General features: G+C 40.2%; 1 protein-coding gene across 6 annotated transcripts in view; it reads right to left on the minus strand.

Annotated features, from left to right (window-relative positions):
* Nucleotides 1-20,717, minus strand: part of Rbm5 (RNA binding motif protein 5) — a 29,242-nt gene that overhangs the window by 7,714 nt on the left and 811 nt on the right. For 4 of the 6 annotated variants that reach the window (XM_006243739.5, XM_006243738.5, XM_039081222.2 and 1 more), the window contains exons 2-17: nt 20,012-20,083; nt 18,410-18,575; nt 16,799-16,954; nt 12,256-12,325; nt 11,698-11,771; nt 8,920-9,003; nt 8,074-8,134; nt 6,532-6,597; nt 6,005-6,165; nt 4,653-4,750; nt 3,815-3,902; nt 3,582-3,659; nt 3,426-3,498; nt 2,215-2,300; nt 1,783-1,867; nt 1,489-1,580 (exon numbers count right to left, since the gene is read on the minus strand). In XM_006243739.5, the coding sequence (XP_006243801.1) occupies nt 1,489-1,580; nt 1,783-1,867; nt 2,215-2,300; nt 3,426-3,498; nt 3,582-3,659; nt 3,815-3,902; nt 4,653-4,750; nt 6,005-6,165; nt 6,532-6,597; nt 8,074-8,134; nt 8,920-9,003; nt 11,698-11,771; nt 12,256-12,325; nt 16,799-16,954; nt 18,410-18,575; nt 20,012-20,028 (1,455 nt within the window). In that variant the 5' untranslated portion in view covers nt 20,029-20,083. Of the gene's footprint in view, nt 1-1,488; nt 1,581-1,782; nt 1,868-2,214; nt 2,301-3,425; nt 3,499-3,581; nt 3,660-3,814; nt 3,903-4,652; nt 4,751-6,004; nt 6,166-6,531; nt 6,598-8,073; nt 8,135-8,919; nt 9,004-11,697; nt 11,772-12,255; nt 12,326-16,798; nt 16,955-18,409; nt 18,576-20,011; nt 20,084-20,717 lie in introns of those variants that run through there. The other 2 variants (XM_063265245.1, XM_039081223.2) reach the window with 2 other exon arrangements.

Here is a 20,717-nt window from a genome sequence, read left to right on the forward strand (position 1 = left end):
TAAATAGATTCTTATTTATGGAGTGTTAAAATTGCTTCCCATCCCTAAGTTATAGACACTAACAAAAATAAAATATTCCCTGACAAGCTACACCCCATTCTCAAGAATACACAAGCATGCTAAGGAAAGAAGCTAAACACAGAAGAGCACAGTTCTGAGTACATTTATAACAGGTAAATTCAAAGACAAAAATGTCTATTTGTGGGCACAGTTAAGAGCACAGATTGCTCTTCCAGAGGTCCTGAGTTCAATTCCCAGCAACCACTTGGTGGCTCACAATCATCTGTAATGGGATCTGATGCCCTCTTCTGGTGTGTCTGAAGACAGGGACAGTGTAATCACATACCTAAAATAATTTAATCTTTAAAAAAAAAAAAAAAAAAAAGGTAGAGCCAGGAAAGCTGTCCTGGTCTACAGTGAGTTCTAGGACAGCCGGGCATGAGGACTGTGCAAACATGTTGGGAATGTTCTTAATTGTGTGTGTGTGTGTGTGTGTGTGTGTGTGTGTGTGTGTGTGTATTACATGCATCTATGTAAACATTAAGATGCAATTCCCGGGGTTGGGGATTTGGCTCAGTGGCAGAGCGCTTACCTAGGAAGCGCAAGGTCCTGGGTTTGGTCCCCAGCCCTGAAAAAAAAAAAAAAAAAAGAAAAGAAAAAAAAAAAAAAAAAGATGCAATTCCCAGCACCCATACGGTGGTTAACAACCATCTATTATAACTCCAGTCCATAGCCTCAACGGACACTGTACACACAGAGTGAACAGATATAAACATAGACAAACACATGAAAAAAAATACAAGAACTCAAACACATTCACAACTCACACACTTTTATGCATATACAATATACCTCAAAACATTGGAAAAAACCCAGAAACCCCTATTATATATGTACGAGTGTTTTGCCTGAATTATACACATGCTCCATGTTTGTGTGTGGTGCCCATGGATGCCACAAGAGGGCATCAAATACCCTAGAACTAGAAGGATGGGCAGTGTCAGCTGCCATGTTGGTGCTGGGATTTGAAAAGGTTTGTGCAAGGGTAGCAGGTAATGTAAACCACTGAGCTATTCCCTTGCTCACCTCAAATCATTTCATCAGTACTGTGTGAACTGTGCATCATTTCATCAATACTGTGTGAACTGTGCACACATAAAACGTGAGTGAGGCATGATGTATATGCCGGTCAAAGGGCAACTGGGGGAGTTGGCTTTCGTCTGCCACTCTTGGTTCTAGGGATCAAATTCAGGTTGTTAGGCTTGCATGGCGAACACTTTTGCCCACTGAGGCATCTCATTGGGTATGTAAACATTTTTTAACCCTAAATCCTGAAATGAAAATTATTCATTGGTAGCCATGAATGAAATTAATGAAAGAAAAATCTTATAATTTATCTGGGTCACACAATCTCTTTAGGGAATACTTCATCTCATGCCCTGTAAAAGTATTAAATGAAACCAGTTTTTTCCCTAAAATAGCACTTACCTGTGAGTTAGGGTCATAGTAGAGCCCTGTTGTAGGATCATAATAATATCCTGAAGATTCATCATATTGATAAGTAGACGTGTCAGGTACCGCTGCAGAAACAAAACCCAGCCAGTCATTCTAGGTAACAAACTTGATGTTACTCTTTAAGCCAGTGAGCTACAGCAGGCCTCAATACTCTTCTTCACATTCCCAGTTGTCCCTCTGACACCCGTTTCAAAGGGAGAGGGACTTAACAACAAAGGCAAGAATTATGACCTTCCAACTGTCAAGAGTCCCAGGAGGTTGGCTTACCATACTTGGTACCAGGAACTACACCAGTAGGGGAAGCAGCTGGGGCCTGTGTACTTGTGCTAGTGCTAGGCTGTGCTTCCTCAGTCTGGAAAGAACATTAGCTTCAATGTAATTTCAACTGTAAAGCCTCTTAAGAGAACTAAGTCACTGCAGTCATGTAGGAGGAAGGACTCCCCTGACAGATACTCTGCAGCAAGAGACATGCTGACAACTTTCTATAGGTCAAGCGGAAGCATTTACAACGTATAAATATGACCTGCTTGGTACTTTATATTTAAAACACATGCACATACATGTAATAGTTTTAAAAATCCTAATAAAGAAATTAGGTAAAATGAATGTAATTAGTCAGTCCTGGCTCATATACCAGGAAAGGGTAACAGCAACACAGCAACAAAGCTATTAATTCTGTATTTAAGAGCTAAAGATTACCGGAGAGCCAGGTGGATTGGAGGTCTGATTATAGAGTTGAGGACTCTGGGATACTACAGCTGCTGAGGTGGTAGTCACCGTGGTACCTGGTGATAAACATAAGGGTTAGGTAGAGTTATAACATCAACTCCAGCACAAATGCTGATCTTAGCCTTCACTTTGTAAGCTGTTTCTGTCTCTCTCTCCTTTTTTTTTTGGGGGGGGGGGGAGGGAGGAGGAGGTAGAGTTTTATTAAATGGTGGCCTCAAACTCATGAATATTCTGCCTGGGATGTAAGCTTAAGGCCAGCCTGGTCTCTAGAGTGAGTTCCAGGACAGCCAGGGCTACACAGAGAAACCTTGTCTCAAAAACCTAAAACTTTTACATTCCATATTATGGCTAAGAAAGGAAGAGAAGCAAAAATCTGGGCTAAGAAAAGATTTGACTCTTAAGACTTTTTATTTTATAACCGTGGAAGAAAAGCAAAAGCAAACTCTTTTTTTTCTATGACAGCCTCATGTAGCACAGGCTAATTTGGAACTTGCTATGACTCTAAGGATGACCTTGAACTTTTGGTCGTCCCATCTCTACCCCCTGTGTACTGACATTAAAGGCATGAACAGCAATTCCCAGGCTTATGCAGTGCTGGGGATTTAGTCCAGGCTTCATGTATGCCCACAACACTTTACAAAGTGACCACTCCCTCTCTGCAAGTTTGACTATGAAGGTCAAATAGAGAACCACTAGTCTCTGACTCTAGAATTTGTGGTCCGCCACGCCCTGTCACACAACTACCACATCTAACTGCCAAAGCCCCCCCATCCCCACCCCATTTTGGAGACAACATCCATCTGTGTAGTCCTAGAACTCTCTCTAGGTCAGGCTGGCCTCTGCCAGACCTCAGAGTGCTGAATCACCACCCCAACTACCAACACTCTCTGGGCTACACACTCTCTGTTCAGCTAAATTTCTGAGTTACTCAAGACTGAACATGGGGTGGGGATACGGCTAAATTCCAAGAACAGAGTCCATGAGGGCATTGTCTCTAAGAAGTTATATTGAGTCAGTGTACACAGTAACATTTTACTAGGCTTTTTGGCTAATAATGAATGACAGTCTTCAGCATGCCCTCTCAATTCTTGTAAGAATTGAGACTTGTAGCTTTGGGTCTAGTTAATATTTCCTTTACCACAGTTATTTAAACAAAAGCAGTAAGAGATGATGCTTATTACCTGATGTAGCTGATGCATCAGACTCCAGTCCTCCAGTCTGTTGTTGATAAAACTGCTGGTAATCCTGTGAGTACTGAAGGAAAGTCCACCATTAGAGCTGCTATTTTGGGACGCAGTCTGCAGATTGGAAATGGAATGCTAGCAAAGTTCACCTACTTGAGTGTACTGTGTATAGCCATCCTGGCCTGGTTGCATGTAACTGTAGTCAACATTGCCTCCTTCACCACTTTGAGACTACAGAATATCAAAAGAAAGAGGCCAAAGATAAAATTAGTAGACAATAAATAAAGAAGTCAGAAAGCAATCCCTAAAAACATTTCAGCAAACGAGCTTATGTTAAACATGACAAGAAAAGCCACCTTAAGGAAAAAGACCCTTATTATTCTTACCTGAGTGGATGACCACTGAGCAGCAGCGATGGCTGTACTAGCTACAGAGAAGGCACTGACACGGTTACCATCTGGAAGGACCAAATCTCTGAAATTACAAAGATGTAGTATCACATGTAGTATCATGTGATTTGTCAAAAGTTTGTGTTTCCACTGTGGCAACTTCATTCCAGTCTTTGGGGTTGGGGAAAAGGCATGTGTCTCAAATGCTAGTAAGGTTGAATTTCCTAAGGAGAGCGGCCTTTGCAAACCTCAGTGAATGTCACTGATCTACTTTATAAGTGATTCAATAGGTGTGTGTTAGATGATTTATGATACCAGAAAAGGAAGATTTTCTTGTACTGGACTGTACTGTACACGTGTACTGTACACGTGAAGGTGTGACGGTGTGTTCACTGGGTGTGGAGACTAGAGGCTGACATGTGGTTTCCTCCTCTTATTCTCTACCTTATTTTTGAGACAGAGTCTACCAGGATCTCCTTGTCTCCACCTTAGCAACAAGGTTACAGTAATGGCAGGTACTGTAAGGGATATTTACAGCATTAGACAAATGCGCTCCATTAGCATGCTGTCCTGCAAGCTAAGGTTTATTTCCAGACAGGTTTGCATTATTCTGCTTGAGTTTGAATAGAATGTGTTTTTAATCCATATGCTGAAACCATTTCTGGCAACCAATATTAACTGGTGATAGAGAACTGGAAAAGAGAATCTCCTTCCTCTTGGTCTACCCAGGGAAATCGTGTTGACAGCACGGAGCTGAGGTACATTGGCAAACATCCTAATATATATAATATGTAGCTGTTAAAGAGTTTGAAATAAGGACAATCACACCACTCACTTTCTGGCACTTTTTGCAAAGTCAACTCCAATAGTTTTCCCATCAATTTTCAATGGTGGATGGAGACTCTGCAATATCTGAAGCAGCTGAGAGGCATCCTGAAGGAGAAAGTAAGAAGAATTAAAGATATATTTTAAATATCGCCCTACCACCCACTCCTTGTAAGAAAATAAAGCTTTCCATTAAGAAGAAGAAAAAAATAAAACAGGAAAGAGGCAGTAATTTCCCCCGCCTCCCCCTTTTCTTTTCCTTTGTTCTTTTAGAGGAATTAGTCCCCCACCCAACCCTGGCAGTAATTTCGTAACCTGCTTCTAGACATAAAAAATTGAGAAATTAGACATGAAATTATTTGTTATAGAAACAAATACTAAATCAATCTAAGGGTACAAACTTAAGCTCTGTCGATTCTTTATAGCTATGAATTATGGCCTAGAACTTAATATGTAGACCAGGCTGGCCTCCAACATCCAGAAATCCACCTGTCTCTGCCTCCAGAGAAGCATGTGCCACTGAGCCAGGCTGTTACCTGACTTTTAGGGTTTGAGAGATGTCATAGCAGCTAAAAGAACTGGCTGCTCTTCCAGAGTACCTGGGTTCTATTCCCACCACCTACGGCAGCTCACAACCATCTACAACTTCAGCTGCAGGAGACCCAAATACGCACATGTTGCCCAGGAAATGAAATTAACTGTCCCCTCATACAGGGAAAGTTGCCTACTTTGCTCAAGTTCTTTGTCACTGCCTACCTCACGACTACTAAGAAGTCACTGTGGCCTAAAAACCAGACATAGCTCATAGTGTCCTCTACTAGTGTGTACGCATACATGCAAGAATAATACCATACATAATAAACAAATCTTAAAAAAATATTTTAGTATAATGTCACTGTCTTCGGACACACCAGAAGAAGGTATAAGATCTCATTACAGATGGTTGAAAGCAATCATGTGGTTATTGGGAATTGAACTCAGGACCTCTGGAAGCACAGTTGGTGCTCTCAACCTCTGAGCCATCTCTCCAGTTTTTGTATTAAACCCTGAGCCTTGTACACTTTGCCACTAAACAAGTCAGCATCAAAAAGAACATAGAAAAGATTTTCACTTAATATGTATGTGTGCACATGGGTGTCTACGAAGGCTTAGGTCCTGGGAAGAGCAAATAAACACTCAGTGACTGAGCTATTATTCCAGCCTGCAGATTTTTGTTTAAAAAGCAAAGATTTGGCTACGGGCTATATTTAACTGCCCAGACTATTACTGCCCTCTTAACAGCACACTAAATAGGATATTTTTTCAAAAAAGAAAAAGGGGGTAAAGGGGGACAGACTCTGAAAGACCAATGGAGAACCTCACCATCGCAGAAGATAGCTGCACAAAGGCAAAGCCTCTGTTCTGTTGTGTCTGTTTGTCTTTTATGAGGCGAATGTTATTGACAGCTAAGGAAGCATAGGGAGACAGTGCTGTCATGATGGAGTCCACCACAGTATGCGGAGCTATGTTCCGAAGGATGATCGCTGTGGGTAAATGAGAAAAATAACAATTAAGCTTCCTTACCATCTGTTTTAAAGGCAGGTTTAGGCAAAAATATACTTTGTAGGTTCTGGTTTTTCACCCTGATAGGCTACAAGAATTTCAAAGATCAATCTTTCACAGGGCAAACTAAAGCTGTGGATGCTCGTTTTAAAAAATGTGAGGGACCTGAGCTTGCTGAGAGGTCAACTTTTTTTTTTTTTTTTTGGGTCTTTTTTTTTTTTTTCGGAGCTGGGGACCGAACCCAGGGCCTTGTGCTTCCTAGGCAAGCGCTCTACCACTGAGCTAAATCCCCAGCCCCGAGAGGTCAACTTTTAACATAAAGGTCAAAGGATCATGTTTGAACTCACTGTCACAGTAGTAGTCCACAGACTGCACAGACTCTGTGGTTCCAGGGGGCACTTCCTGTTCAGAGTCTAGGAGTAAAGGAGAGCCAGGTGAAGACCAGCAACCAACCCAACAAGCCCACTGCTTTCTCTGCATGGCCTTGGGGCAATGTGTGTGCAAGCTTGGCAAAAGCTCTACCAGAGAAACATTCTTCTTCACCTCCCCAAAGCATTTCCTTTTTGTTTCCAATATCTTAACCTGGTCTTAGTATATGTCCCAGACAAGTCTTCAACTCTTGGTAATCCTATCCCAGTTTCCTGAGAATTGTGAGGATTAGAGACTGAACCACCATCCCCACCTCAAAATATTTTTAACCAAAACATACATTATAACTTCTAAAGTACTTATGTATGAGACAGTTTCATGTAGCCAAGGCTGGCAACAAACTTGCTGTACAGTTGAGGGTAACCTGGACTCTAGATCATCCTGCTTTCATCTCCTGAGGGCCAACCATTTTTATTTTGAGCATTTTCTAGCAGATATATTTTTTTTAAGTTGTTGGTGGTGGTATCTCTGTATAGTCTCATTCACGTGTGTAAGTTGCACGGAGAAGTCCATGTCTGGGGACTCTGCTGCTTATCTTATTTTTGACAAGGTTTTTCATGCGCTGACTCATTGCAAGTTGCCCAGAGTACCAGGGATTGCCCTGCCATGCCTCTCTAGCACTACAATTATAATTATGCCACCATGCCCTGCCTACTTTTTTTTTTTTGGTTCTTTTTTTCGGAGCTGGGGATCGAACCCAGGGCCTTGCGCTTCCTAGGCAAGCGCTCTACCACTGAGATAAATCCCCAACCCCTGCCTACTTTTTTTTTATTTTTTAAATTATGTGGATGTCTAGGATGTGAACACAGGTCCTCAAGCTTGTGTAGAAAATACTTTAGCTACTAAACCATCTTCCACTCTCTGCCTGCTACCATTTTTTGATAATCTTCCTGTGTAATTTAGGTCTCCTTGAAACCTACTCTATAGCCCATGCATGCTGGCTTTGAAATTTTTATTTTAATTCAGCAGAAGTGTCAGACACCACACTATTTTCTTCTCTCTTTTTTTAAAAGTCTTTTTGCTCTCTTCAGACACACCAGAAAGGGCATCAGATCTACAGATGGTTGTGGTTGCTGGGATCTGAACTCAGGACCTCTGAAGAGCAGTGCTCTTACCCTCTGATCCACCTCTCCAGCCTGTTAAGAAATCTGTTGCTATACTTTAACCTCATACTTCTGACAGCTAATACGGAATGCAAATACTGCACCAGTGGGAGATAGCACCACTACATAATAAACAAAACAGATGTAGCATGCAAACCAGGCGAACAGCACCTTAATTTTGGAAAAGAATTTTCTGTTCTTTCCTAATCGGCATCAGCGTCTACTTAGCCCAAGGTAAAAGAGTTACATTATTATGTAAGCTCCTAGGTCACATATCCTAGAAGTCTATTTTCCTCAGGTTTACGGGCAGTAAGTCAGGTTTAATTGCATTTTCCAAACAGCTGAATCCACGCTTACCAAACTTGTCTGCTCCACATCGGAAGCATTTTAGTCTTTTCCTGAAATTGTTAAGGCAGCACTGGAAAAAAAAAAGTTTTATCTGTAATTATTTCTTACATTAGTCCAGGCTTTCTAGTCATCATGTGGGTTAGAGCAGTGAGGCCATGGGTAACTCAATAACTAAATATAAAAGCAAAAACTGCTATTATGTATCCTAGACAAAGGGCATGCACCTAAAATTTTAGCATGTTACACCCTGTGAATTCTTCCAAGAAAAATACTGTCTTTTGAAGTAGGACTCCACTTTCATCGAGATGAGGTTTTTGGAAGCAGCCACTGACAAAAGCTTTCTTCTATTGAGAGCATTACATGGACTGTCATATATACATAGTATAATGTGAACAGGGGCTTTCCCATATCAGACTTATGCTCAGTAAGTAATCTTAGTACTCTCAAAATAGTAAGACTTATAACCAAGCTCAAAATTCGGCACTGGTGACAGGAGCAATACTACTGTACATTAAAGTCCTAAGGGATGTTTGTTAATACAAGAGGGTAATCTAAGAGGGTATGTCAAAAGCTGAGACCTTGAAAATTCCATAAGCAACAAAGTGAAACACATCTAAAAAACTTATTTGAAATTCTAGGCTAGAATCTTGGATCTCCATAAAACAAAAACTCTGTGGGAGTCCAAGGATCCTGCCCTCTAATGCTAGCATAGGAAGACCAAAGAAAAGTCAGCAAGCACATAAAAACTGACTTCTGATAGAAGCCAGTCATCGCTCTGATTTCCTTGTTACAATATCAAACAAATGGACAAAGAGAAAACTTAGTATATTTAATTTGGGAAGAATATATGCTTACCTTGTTACAAAGCCAATCTTCAAACTTAGGTCTGGGATTGCTATAATGCATTGCAATGTGCTTTCCTTGAATCACCAATTTTTTCTGTAAAAAAAAGAAGCAATTAGTTATTCCTATTGTGAGAAATATGTGTCCATTTTCCCAGGGCAGAGCACACTTCGGAAAAATCAGTGCTCTGGAATTAAATGGACAACATACGGGGAAGACCAACCACCGCCACCTATACTCTGCCCATCCAGTGCTTCAGATAGGCAGTAAGAGAATGGGATGCGGAATAAAGGTAATCGGAGTCAGGGAGTGCTGAGAAAGCTGCCAAACACTAAACGCTGACATGCACCAGGCTGTGTCTCCCGCAGAGACAGAAGTCCTACTATTTAGCATTGACAGGATGCCTGAGAGTGACAGTATATTTCAAACAGAAGACAAGCCTCTTCCAGTTCTGAGACTGTCTCCTTTATTAGCCCTTAGCATGGTGTCCTTGAGCTTGGCGTCACCTTTTCCCAGTCCCCCATCCTTATATAATGTAAAAGCCTTTGTATTTTCTCTTCCCCCAAATTCTTGCTTCAGGATGTGTTCTTTGGAGGGATAGAGGGAGGGGGAACACATTTTAAAAGGGAACGTGATCATATCTCCTGAGTAAGGACTACTCTCAATGCTACCAACTCTAAAACAGCTAAAAGGTTTTCTTGGCAAATGTGATCATGTCATGTCCTAGGTGATTGGTGTGCTTTTTCTCTGAAATGGGTTGTACTCTCTGCAGGATGAGTAACCAGGAGGCCAATGAAGTTTCTTCAGGGGTTAGGAAAGTTCATAAAGTATATAATACCTTATCACTTAAGTAAACGAAGTAAGTAAAAGGGACTTGACTTTGAAAGGTCAAAACTCTGAGCTGAATCAATCAAGCCAAGAGCATCCCTGACACCTGCCCCCAAAGAGCCTTCATTAATAGGAGTGTCTTCTCTGTTCTTTTCTCAGAAGGGGAATGGTGGATGTAATAGCTGTCTAACACTATTGAACAGATTTAAATAGGATATCCAGATTTTATTTTACATTTTTTGAGACAGGGTCTCACTATGTGTTTCTGAAATCTGCCTGTCTCTGCCTCTGGAGTTCTGGGATTTAAGGCATGAGCCAACATACCCAGCTCAGATTTTTAAAAGGAGTCTAACCCCTTTACAAATAAATACCATTGGGCAATTTGGTTCTCAGAACTCATGCTATGAATTTTGTCTTTGTAGCATCTAAAGGCAAAATTGCATGTCTGGCCCAGTTGGAAAGAATAGAGAGGCCATCTATGCACTATGATAAACAGAAGCAGATATAAGATGTCTACATATCCCACTAGGAGGGATGTGTGTTGGGAGAGACTCCAATCTATCACTGGGTTCCTAATCTTATTAGCCTTTTATTTCTGGAGTGAATTTGAATTATAAAAAATTTATATATTAATAAAGCTTTGTATACATTAAAATTGCAAAAACTTTAAAATGTTTTAATTTTTAGGTTATTCATTCTGACACATCTACTGTATCAAAAATGGGTTTACACAGGAAGCTTTATTGTGCACATTCTAGATTTACTAGAATGGTTTCCATGGTAAGAAACAAAAGTTCTACTTTACAAGAGACAGGGTCTCATTGTTAGTCCTCACTGTCCTGGAATTCACACTGTAGACCAGGCTGTTCTCAAACTCAAGAGCCTTGAGTGATGCGATTAAAGGTGTATATCACCATTGCCTGGCTTGATGTTTTTATTTTAAAGATAAGTTTTACTCTGTAGCCCAGGCTGGCCTTGAAATCATGACTGTCTTCCTAATTCACTCTCCTGTGTCTGAGATTACAAGAGTGAGTCACCATATTTGACAGGTTCTAATTTCTGGGTTAAGAAACTAAGCATATGTTTTATTTATTAATTTGTTGAGATAATGCATTAAGATTATAGTCTTATGCTACAAGGCCTGAGAAGAAATTAAGAATCTTTGATACAAATTGGTCAAAGAAATTCCCTTATCTTACATTAAGTCTTGCTATAAATGGTTATATTGGCCAATTATATAACCTCTTGGGTGACTCAAATCATAAAATGTTGTTAAAAAAAATCTTTAAGTGACAAACATTTAATGTTATCTTGACATAGTACAGAAGACTCCAGATAAGGCTTCAACAGATGACTTATTGAGAAGACTTTAAGAGGCATTCTTAGGGAGGTTAGAGACTTAATGCCATGATGCCTAGATTAGACAGCAAGAACACACGGATTCCATACCAATCTTGTCAAGCCTTACTGTTCGAAAACTCTACTTGGTCCTTAACAGTCTCAGAAGATTCATCTGAGAAGTTATGCCTCTAGCTGGCATATGGTCTTCATGCAAAAAGAAGGAATTATGTGTAAAAGTGCCTGCTACAGAGTTCCATTACGTTTTCTTCATTGTTGAATAGAGTTTAGTTTAGATGCTCTCAATGGATACAACGAGCAGGAATGTAATCAGTTGGGAAGAGGTTATATTGTTGACTACCACACAGATTTTCAGAAGGTAAAGTTCTGTTAGGTGGCCATGTTTAAAATCAGAACAAATTCTGAAACAGTGTTCATGGAACTATATTTACTTTAGTAATGTCAATTTTAATATACACAAAGCTTTTGTGTTGTTGTTAAAAATATTAAAGTCAAGTCACTCCTTTGGAACAAACCACTCCTTCAACCTTTTTTTTTTTTTTTTTTAAATTGTACAGACTTGTTCCATTTTCATGAATATCTAGACTTGGTGAGTGAAGCAACCTGATTGGCTTCCATCCAGCTGGTAGCATCTTGCAAGTGATAAAACTCCACGAAGGCGAAACCACGGCTTACACCTAGAGACAGCATTCAGATATAGACGGGATACTCGTGTTAGTCAGTTCCTTTATAACAGGTGAATCTCTCTCCCACTGCTTCAACACTGCGTGACAAAGCCAATTGGGAAGCAGCTTTACAAATGTGACTTGACTTGGGGATCTTCTTGATACTTTGCCATGGCAAGGAACAGCCACCTGAATTAAATGCCACTTGATTTGATTCCACACTTAAAGTAACCATGCAACCGACTATGAACAGTCAAACAAGGAGTTTATAAATCACTACTTACCGAAGGAAAAGAAAACCCCTAAAAGCAAAGTTTTTAAAAAGTTCCTCAGATGCTAGCATCGTTTTCAAAGTCATTCATATTCCTTAGCCATGGCAAACCTTTCATTCTGAATTCATGTGTTTGAAGGCTGGGGTTTATCAGGATGTTTTTTAGGGACTGAGGTGGGAATGGGGAAGAGAACTATAACAGGCAGGAACCAAGCAAGCTCTCACCTGTTTTCCTCTTCATCAGCCTCACATCTGCAGGCTGAGGGCCTTCAAAGGACTCCATCATTTCTCGAATCTGTATAGGGTTTTACAGTTAGTTTAAGTTACAACCATTAAAAAGGTTAAGAAGTGGATTTATCAGCTGTTTAGTTAATCAAGTTTTTCACTTATACCACCAAAATACATTTATCTTAAAGGTCAGAGACTATTTTTCATGAAAATAAAGCTAACACTCTTGCTATGTGCTACCTAGATACTTTCCTCTAGTCCAGTTATTACATTATTCTACAGTCCTGATTATGACATGATTAAATCCTTAATCTCATGGCCTTTTATTCTAAAGAACACAGAATATGTCACTGTCCTCAAAACCATATCTGACCAAGAATAAAAGAGTCAGCCAAGTTCAGGCATGAAATCCCAATCAGGATACTGAAACAGAGGATCAAAAGCTTGAGGCATACTTGGGAGGCAGAGGCAAGTAGAGCTCTGAGTTTGAAGCCAGCCGGAAGACAAGGAGTTCCAGGATACCCAGAGGTACATAACAGAGCAACAAAAGAGGAGAGGAGGGACAGATAAGATAGATAATGAAACACTGTAAATCAAAATTCCTGTGTTCTATGCCTACTCTCACACCTCTAATGCTTCTAATTTCATCCTTTCCTGGACGGTTGGGTTGGCCAATAAGGTAACATACATATTCACTTTTTAACCTAGACTTGGTTGTTAAGTTTGGTGTGGTTGATATTAGCTTGTTAAAAAAACAAATGAGGGGTTGGGGATTTAGCTCAGTGGTAGAGCGCTTGCCTAGCAAGCACAAGGCCCTGGGTTCAGTCCCCAGCTCCGGGGGGAAAAAAAAGGAAAAAACAAATGAAACTGAGATTTTCTCTATCATTTATTGGGGGGGTGGAAGAAAAAAAATTGTGGTCAGTTAAGATGGTTTAGTGGGGGCTGGAGAGATGGCTCAGCGGTTAAGAGCACCCGACTGCTCTTCCAGAGGTCCTGAGTTCAATTCTCAGCAACCACATGGTGACTCACAACCATCTGTAATGGAATCCAATGCCCTCTTCTAGAGTGTCTGAAGACAGTGGCAGTGCACTCATATATAATAAAACAAATAAATCTTAAAAAAAAAAAAATGGTTCAGTGGACAAAGGTCTATCTCCAAGACTCACACTGAAACCAAGGGACTGACTCCTGCAGCTACTTCTGACCTTCACATGTGTGTTCCCCTAAACAATAAATGTATAGCCAAAAATAAAACTGACTGATACTGTATATGTCAGAGACTGTTGGGATCCTTACAAGCACATTATCTAGGGATACTGAACCAATTGGGAATGGCAGAACTATAGCTGGCTGGGTTTTCAAAGCCTCTATTATTCTTATCTTTCTCCTGCCAGTAGCATCTGACCATCACCAAATCAAGCTGTCTATGTAAGGCCTTATCTAGGTTCAGTATGTTTCTATACTTTATATCAGCTCATAATTCCATTCACTATACCCTTTCCCCAGTTTTCTACCCAACCAAAGCATTTCTATCTCTCAAAAATGAGGTCAACTAATATCAACCTCCATGGAGTTCTTTCCTCATCTTTTACTAGTAAAAAATTCTCCTGAAGAAAGTTCCTGTGCTCTTTAGTAAGACTGTCTTACAGGACAGCACAGCCCCCCGAGCAGCTGGGATTATAGGCTATCACATCTAGCAATGCCAACTTGTCACTGTAGGCTAACAACTATTATATGCTGACTTGGCTATTTATCCTTGTTTTTTCAAGGAACAGTAGGTGGCTTTGCACCATGGTAACAATGAAATAACAACTTATTATTATTTTTTTTTTCGGAGCTGGGGACCGAACCCAGGGCCTTGTGCTCGCTAGGCAAGCGCTCTACTGCTGAGCTAAGTCCCAAACCCCATAACAACGTATTATTAACTGTAAACAGCCTATCTCACGTTTCCTATAATAGTTACTTCCACTTTAAAAATCTGTATCGTTAGATTTGTTCAAGTTTTTACTAAGTATTATGACATTTATTACTTTGCTCCTAGACAACAGACTCTGGCATTTATATCTTTTAAAAACATATTTTGGGGAGTTGGAGAGATAGCTCAGCAGTTAAGAGCACTAACTGCTATTCCAAAGGTCCTGAGTTTACTTTCCAGCAACCACACGGAGGATCATCACAAAGATTTTTTTTTTTTTGTTCTTTTTTTTTGGAGCTGGGGACCGAACCCAGGGCCTTGCGCTTCCTAGGTAAGCGCTCTACCACTGAGCTAAATCCCCAGCCCCATCACAAAGATTTGTAATGGGATTTGATGCCCTCTTGTCATGTAGGCATACATGTAAATAGAGTGCTGATATATATACATAAGTAAATAGATCTTAAAAAACAAAACAAAACAAAACAAATTTCGTGGCAGTAGTGGTAAAAACATAAGCTTTTTTTTTTTTAAAGATTTATTCATTTATTATATATAAGTACACTGTAGCTGTCTTCAGATACACCAGAAGAGGGCATCAGATCTCTTTACAGATGGTTGTGAGCCACCATGTGGTTACTGGGAATTGAACTCATGACCTCTGGAAGAGCAGTCGGGTGCTCTTAACCGTTGAGCCATCTCTCCAGCCCAAAACATAAGCTTTTAATCCCAGCACTCAGGAGGCAGAAACAGGCAGATCTTTGAGCCTGGTCTACAGAGGGACTTCCAGGACAGCCTGGAAACCCTGTCTTGAATGCATCTGACTTGTCCTCCTGTCCCCCAACACTCCCAACAGAACAAAAAACATGTTTAACCCCACATTCCTTTCAGCATACTGCCTCCAGGATTAGAACAATGGACAACTGTTTTAGACAGAATTTTGTTTTTAGAAACGCAATACTATGTAAAGAAACGCACACTGAAAATACTAAGAACGTAGGGGAAAGAAAGAGTTCTATTCCACCTGTTAGATCATGAATCATGATATATAAGGGACTCTGAGGGGGAATGAATTTGTCCAAAGAGGAATAATAAATAAAAAAGCAAGTACATGTGGCTAGAAAAAAAGAGATAAGACTTGAAATACTATTAGAAATTGAGAAATGTCAGGCTGGAGAGATGCTTCAGCGGTTAAGAGCACTGACTGCTCTTCTAGAGGACCCAGGTTCAGTTCTCAGCACCCACATGGCAGCTCACAACCATCTCTAACTCCAGTTCCAGTTGGCACCTTTGGACACACATGCACACAGAACACCAATGAACATTAAGAAAAGTAAGTAAGTCTTAAAAAGAAAAAAAGTTAAGAAACGCCAAGGAATAAAGTATCATTTTGAACATGTTGTCCTGAGATTTCAAATAGAAAATGTAATTTTGTTCAGAATAAAAAGACAGCCTGTAACTTTCTGGTTTTCTTTTTGGTGGGTTCTTTAAGGGTCTTGTTATATATCCTGGACTGGCCTGAAATTACCAATCTTTCTGCCTCAGCCTTCTGAATACTTACAAGAATACAGCATCAGGCTGGGCACTAAAAATTAGTTTTTCTTCAAAAGTTTTCAAAAATCTTTTTTTTTTTTAATATTTTTTTTAAAGATTTATTTATTTACTTAATGTATATAAGCACACTGTAGCTGTCTTCAGACACACCCAACCCCATTACAGATGGTTGTGAGCCACCATGTGGTTGCTGGGAATTGAACTCAGGACCTTGAGAAGAGCAGTCGGTGCTCTTAACTGCTGAGCCATCTCTCCAGCCCCCAAAAGTTTTCAAAAATCTTACACACAGGTATTTTGCCACACATATGGCTATATACCATATTTGGGCCTCATGCTCCTGGAGGTCAGAAAAAGGCACCTGGAACTGGAGTTAGAAAGAGTTGTGAGGGGTTGGGAATTTGGCTCAGTGGTAGAGCGCTTGCCTAGCAAACGCAAGGCCCTGGGTTCGGTCCCCAGCTCTGAAAAAAAGAAAAAGAAAAAGAAAAAGAAAAAAAAAAGAGTTGTGAGCTATCATGTGAGTATTGGGAACTGAACCTGGGTCCTCTGGAAGAGCAGTCACTGTTCTCAACTGCTGAATCACCTTTCTAGCCCCTTAGAGGCAGTTTATTAATGGGGGTACGGGGAGGTACTTGAAGGTGGCAGTGGACTACTGAGCTTGGGAAAGACTAATCCTCAAAAACTTTTTTTTTTTTTTTTTTTGAGGCAGGATATGACTATGTAGTGCTAGCCAGTCTAGAACTTACTATAAAGATCACAATGGATTCTCAGGGAGATCTCTTGTTTCTAACTCTTAAGTGCTAAGATTACAGGTATGATGTATCATGCTCAGCTTTAAAACCTTTAAAAACACGAATCAGCTATACCATCTAATAGCTAATGAACAAACCAGGCTTATTACAGTCAGAAACTTTAGGAAATTCCATATTATATTCAAAGGTTAGACATAAATAGTACTTTCCCTCAGTCCACCACCAAAGAAAGAAATCTATTCCACTAAACGACATCAGATAACACCATGAGACAATGAGAAGTTTGCTGTCCCTATTAGAATGTTAGACCTGTGGATTCTCTTACATCGCTCTCGGTGATGGTGATAGGAAGGCCACGGAGCATGATGGTCTTGCTCTCTCTCTCGTCACTGATGTCATGTCTATAGTCATGTTCTCCATAGTCACCATCTGAATGGTAGCCATCCTCAGACCGGTCACTGTTCCTTCTTTCACGTTCTCTCTGGCTCAAAGAAAACAAAATTATAATTAAAGTCACCCTTTACCCATCAATCTAGATCCTATGTGTATTATGTGCAAGCCTGGTACTCGCAGAGTCCAGAAGAGGATGCCAGACAGCTTGGAACTAGAGTTAAAGATAGTTGTAAACCACATGTGGGTACTAGAACCAAACCTGGAGCCTCTGCAAGAACAGCTAATATTAGCTGCTGAGCCTCTCTCGTTTTCAGTGCAATGTCTTAAAATGAATTCTCTTAGTTGCAAAGAATGATTTAATAATTCACTATAAAATAGTAACACAAAAATAGTGTTCTGTTATACAATTATTATAGGGCTGGAGAAATGGCTCAACGACAGTTAAGTGCTACTCCAGGGGACCTAGGTTCAATTCCCAGCAACTGCATAAACAGCTCACAACTCTCTGTAACTCCAGTTCCAGAGGATCTGTACCCTCATACAGACATCCATGTAGTCAGATCATCAATATAAATACTGATAAATATAAATAAATCTTAGAAACATTATATATGTAGAAAAAGTGGGAAAGGTATAAAGTTATATAGGCTGTATATTTCCAAACACAGATACGAACAAGTTTGTAATATTTAAAAAAAAAGTGCTGGGTGATGGTGGTCTATGCCTTTAATCTTAGCACTCAAGAGGCAGAGGCAGGGAAATCTCTGAGTTTGAGGTCAGCCTGGTCTGTACAGGGACTTTTAGGACAGCCAAGGCCACACAGAGAAAATGTTTCAACCCCCACCCAAAAACCAACCCCCCCAACCCCCCCCCAAAAAAACCCCCAAAATCAAACTAAATCAAAGCTAAAACCCTACAAATACTGAGGACCAAACCTATGGCCTTGCACATGCTACGCAAATGTTCTATGCCTAAGCTACATCCCACCTTCTACCACCTCATCTCTAAAATGTGAACAACACATCACATGACACAGTGGCCCACACCTTTAATCAAAGAACTGGGCAGGCAGAGACAGGAGGATCTGAGAGTCTGAAGCCAGTCCAGCTCTACATACTAAGTTCCAGGACAGCAGTTACATACTGAGACTGTGGTGGAATGGGGGCCAGCCCTCCTTATAACCTATTTTATAAGGTTGCTATGCAAAGAAGTTCATGAAGTCCATGTACTCAAGGAATCCATGGTAAGCCTTACTTTGGCTATGGGTATTTTTTTTTTTTTTGGCTCTTTTTTTTTTTTTTTTTCCCGGAGCTGGGGACCAAACCCAGGGCCTTGCGCTTCCTAGGTAAGCGCTCTACCACTGAGCTAAATCCCCAGCCCCCTATGGGTACTTTTAAAGGCTCACTCTGTCTTTGGAAGTTACATTCAACTTGAATATGCTTCAGTGATCAGTGTGATTTTCAAGTTGCCACATTTCCTTACTTTACAAGAATATTGTCCATATAACTTTAATTAATTATAATTGACAATTGCTATCACTCACCTCCGGACTATCATAGTCTCGATAGTCATCATATCTATCGCCTCTCCGATCATCACTTGATCTTTTGTAATCTGAGTCCCTCCGCCTGCTTCTAGATTCACGCTCGTCACGGTCATCCCTGTCTATGATGGAACCATATCTTCCACTACGCTCTGTTCTACTCACTCTGCAAGGAAAAATAATGTTCATTTAAGTATATCAATTAATTATATCATTTCATACATTCAGAAAAAAAAATCACCCCACATATCAGTTTATAAGGTATACCCAAATAGTTTAATGCATTCCTTAAAACCACCAGTGTTTGGTTTACAAAGGTATCTAGTGAGAGAACATACATAGCCAAGCTGTGGTGATCCATGCCTTTAATTACAGGGGGCAAAGGCAGGAGGGTATCTCTATATAGAGTTCTGGACCAGCCAGGTCTATGTGGTGAACTGTCTCAAGAAAAAGAAAACACACACACAATTGACACAAAGTTGGAAATTATATTGGTCTTCTCTCTAACCCCAAGCAATCAACCTTCTAACCAAGTAATCATCAACACACACAGACACACAGACACACAGACACACACACACACACACACACACACACACACACACACACACACACACACGGATCATTACCCTAAGCAGGCTCAGAAAACATTTCATATTTTACTATGGGTAGCAAAAGGGTACATTTTAATTACACATGTTATTTGAACAATAGACTGCTGTCACAGGATTACATGATATCACCTGACATAAACAAGTCTTTTTTAGGATGTGAGTTTCATCACTCACAACAACAGGCCTCTCAGTAGTAATGTGGGAGGCTATGCTAAGTCAAATGATTAGAGAGAGATCTCCATCTCCAATTCACAGTGGCTGAAACAGCCAACAGTTTTCATCTCTTTAGTTTCTCTGGTCCCACTGGCGGCTGATACTCACGCCTCACAGACCGAGGAGCTAGCTATATCCCCAGTCCTAACATTTTCCATCCTAATTCTCTAGCTTTCCCTTTGTCTTGATGTACTCAGAGCCCAGGCTGCTCAGCTCTCAGCCACTGTATCTATCACAAGGGAATAACAAGGCCTGGCACTCACTCGCCGCTTGTCAGGCAGGCTCTGAATAGCTCCTGCCCACAGGTGGAACTTTCCACGGCCTACTCCACACTACTTCCCTTAACCTAATTCTTGGCCTTCGGATTTCACCTCAGAGAATGCTTTCTCCAGAAGCTTTCCTATGCTTCTTGTGTGTCCAGACAGTACTTTAAATTTTTATCATAACTTTTAACTCTCTCACTGGACTGAAGTTTGTGAGAACAGAATCGTGAATGTGGTCGTTTGGAACACTTGAAACACAATATACATTTAAATATTTGCTTGCTAAATAAACAATTTATTATTGTTATTGTCCTTTTTTTTTTTCTTTTTTTGAGACAGGCCTTCACTATGTAGTCCTGGTTGGCCCTGAACTCAAGAGATTTGCCTGCCTCTGCTGGGATTAAAATTGTAAGCTGTCACCACCACACAGGGCTGAATAAACAATTTTAAGCAAATATTCCAGTCCCTACTAAGTTGCTGAGATCAAAGGCATGGAATGTATTAAAACTCACCTTTTGTCTGAACCCATTGTCTCACCGAAGATCTAGCACACTGCTTCAAAAGGTTTAATTTTTTTTTTCCCCCTGAGGGTGGGGAGAGAAAAATTGCAAATTTCAGATATCACTACAAACTGGGATAGAAACTGGCTAATTCTTAACAATGACTAAAATGAGGAAGGAAAAGGAGGCCTGTCAACACTAAGTTGTGCTATAATTTTGGTAAGAACCAGGAAGATGAAGGACGCTTTAACATATTAAGATTATATATTCAATAAGAAACTCAAGAAGGGTGAAGGCTTTAGACACTTTGGATACTTCTATTATGATTACAAAGCAAAAAGCTTCTTAATTTCATAACCAAAGCAACTCTACTGAGATGGAGGATGGTTAAAACATTCATTCATCCAAGTATCTTCATTAACATAAAATTCAACACTGAAGTCGTAAAACAATTTCAAATTTTTGACAAGAACTTAGAAGCTGAAATGCTGATCTGACTGAAATTTACATTTATAACGCAACGCCTGATCTCAATCTATTTCAGTAAGACAAGACCAAACCTTGACTCGGCTTAATAACTGTGTATCAATAACACCTATATCTTGGACCAGCACTGATCGACACAGGCCAACTGAGTGGCCAACAGCTTTTCCCCAGTCGATGGGCCGTAATAAAACATCACACAGCTATACTTTTAGATGCCTGTGATGGCCCAGAA

This window comes from Rattus norvegicus, chromosome 8, assembly GCF_036323735.1.
Source record: "Rattus norvegicus strain BN/NHsdMcwi chromosome 8, GRCr8, whole genome shotgun sequence".
NCBI lineage: Eukaryota > Metazoa > Chordata > Mammalia > Rodentia > Muridae > Rattus > Rattus norvegicus.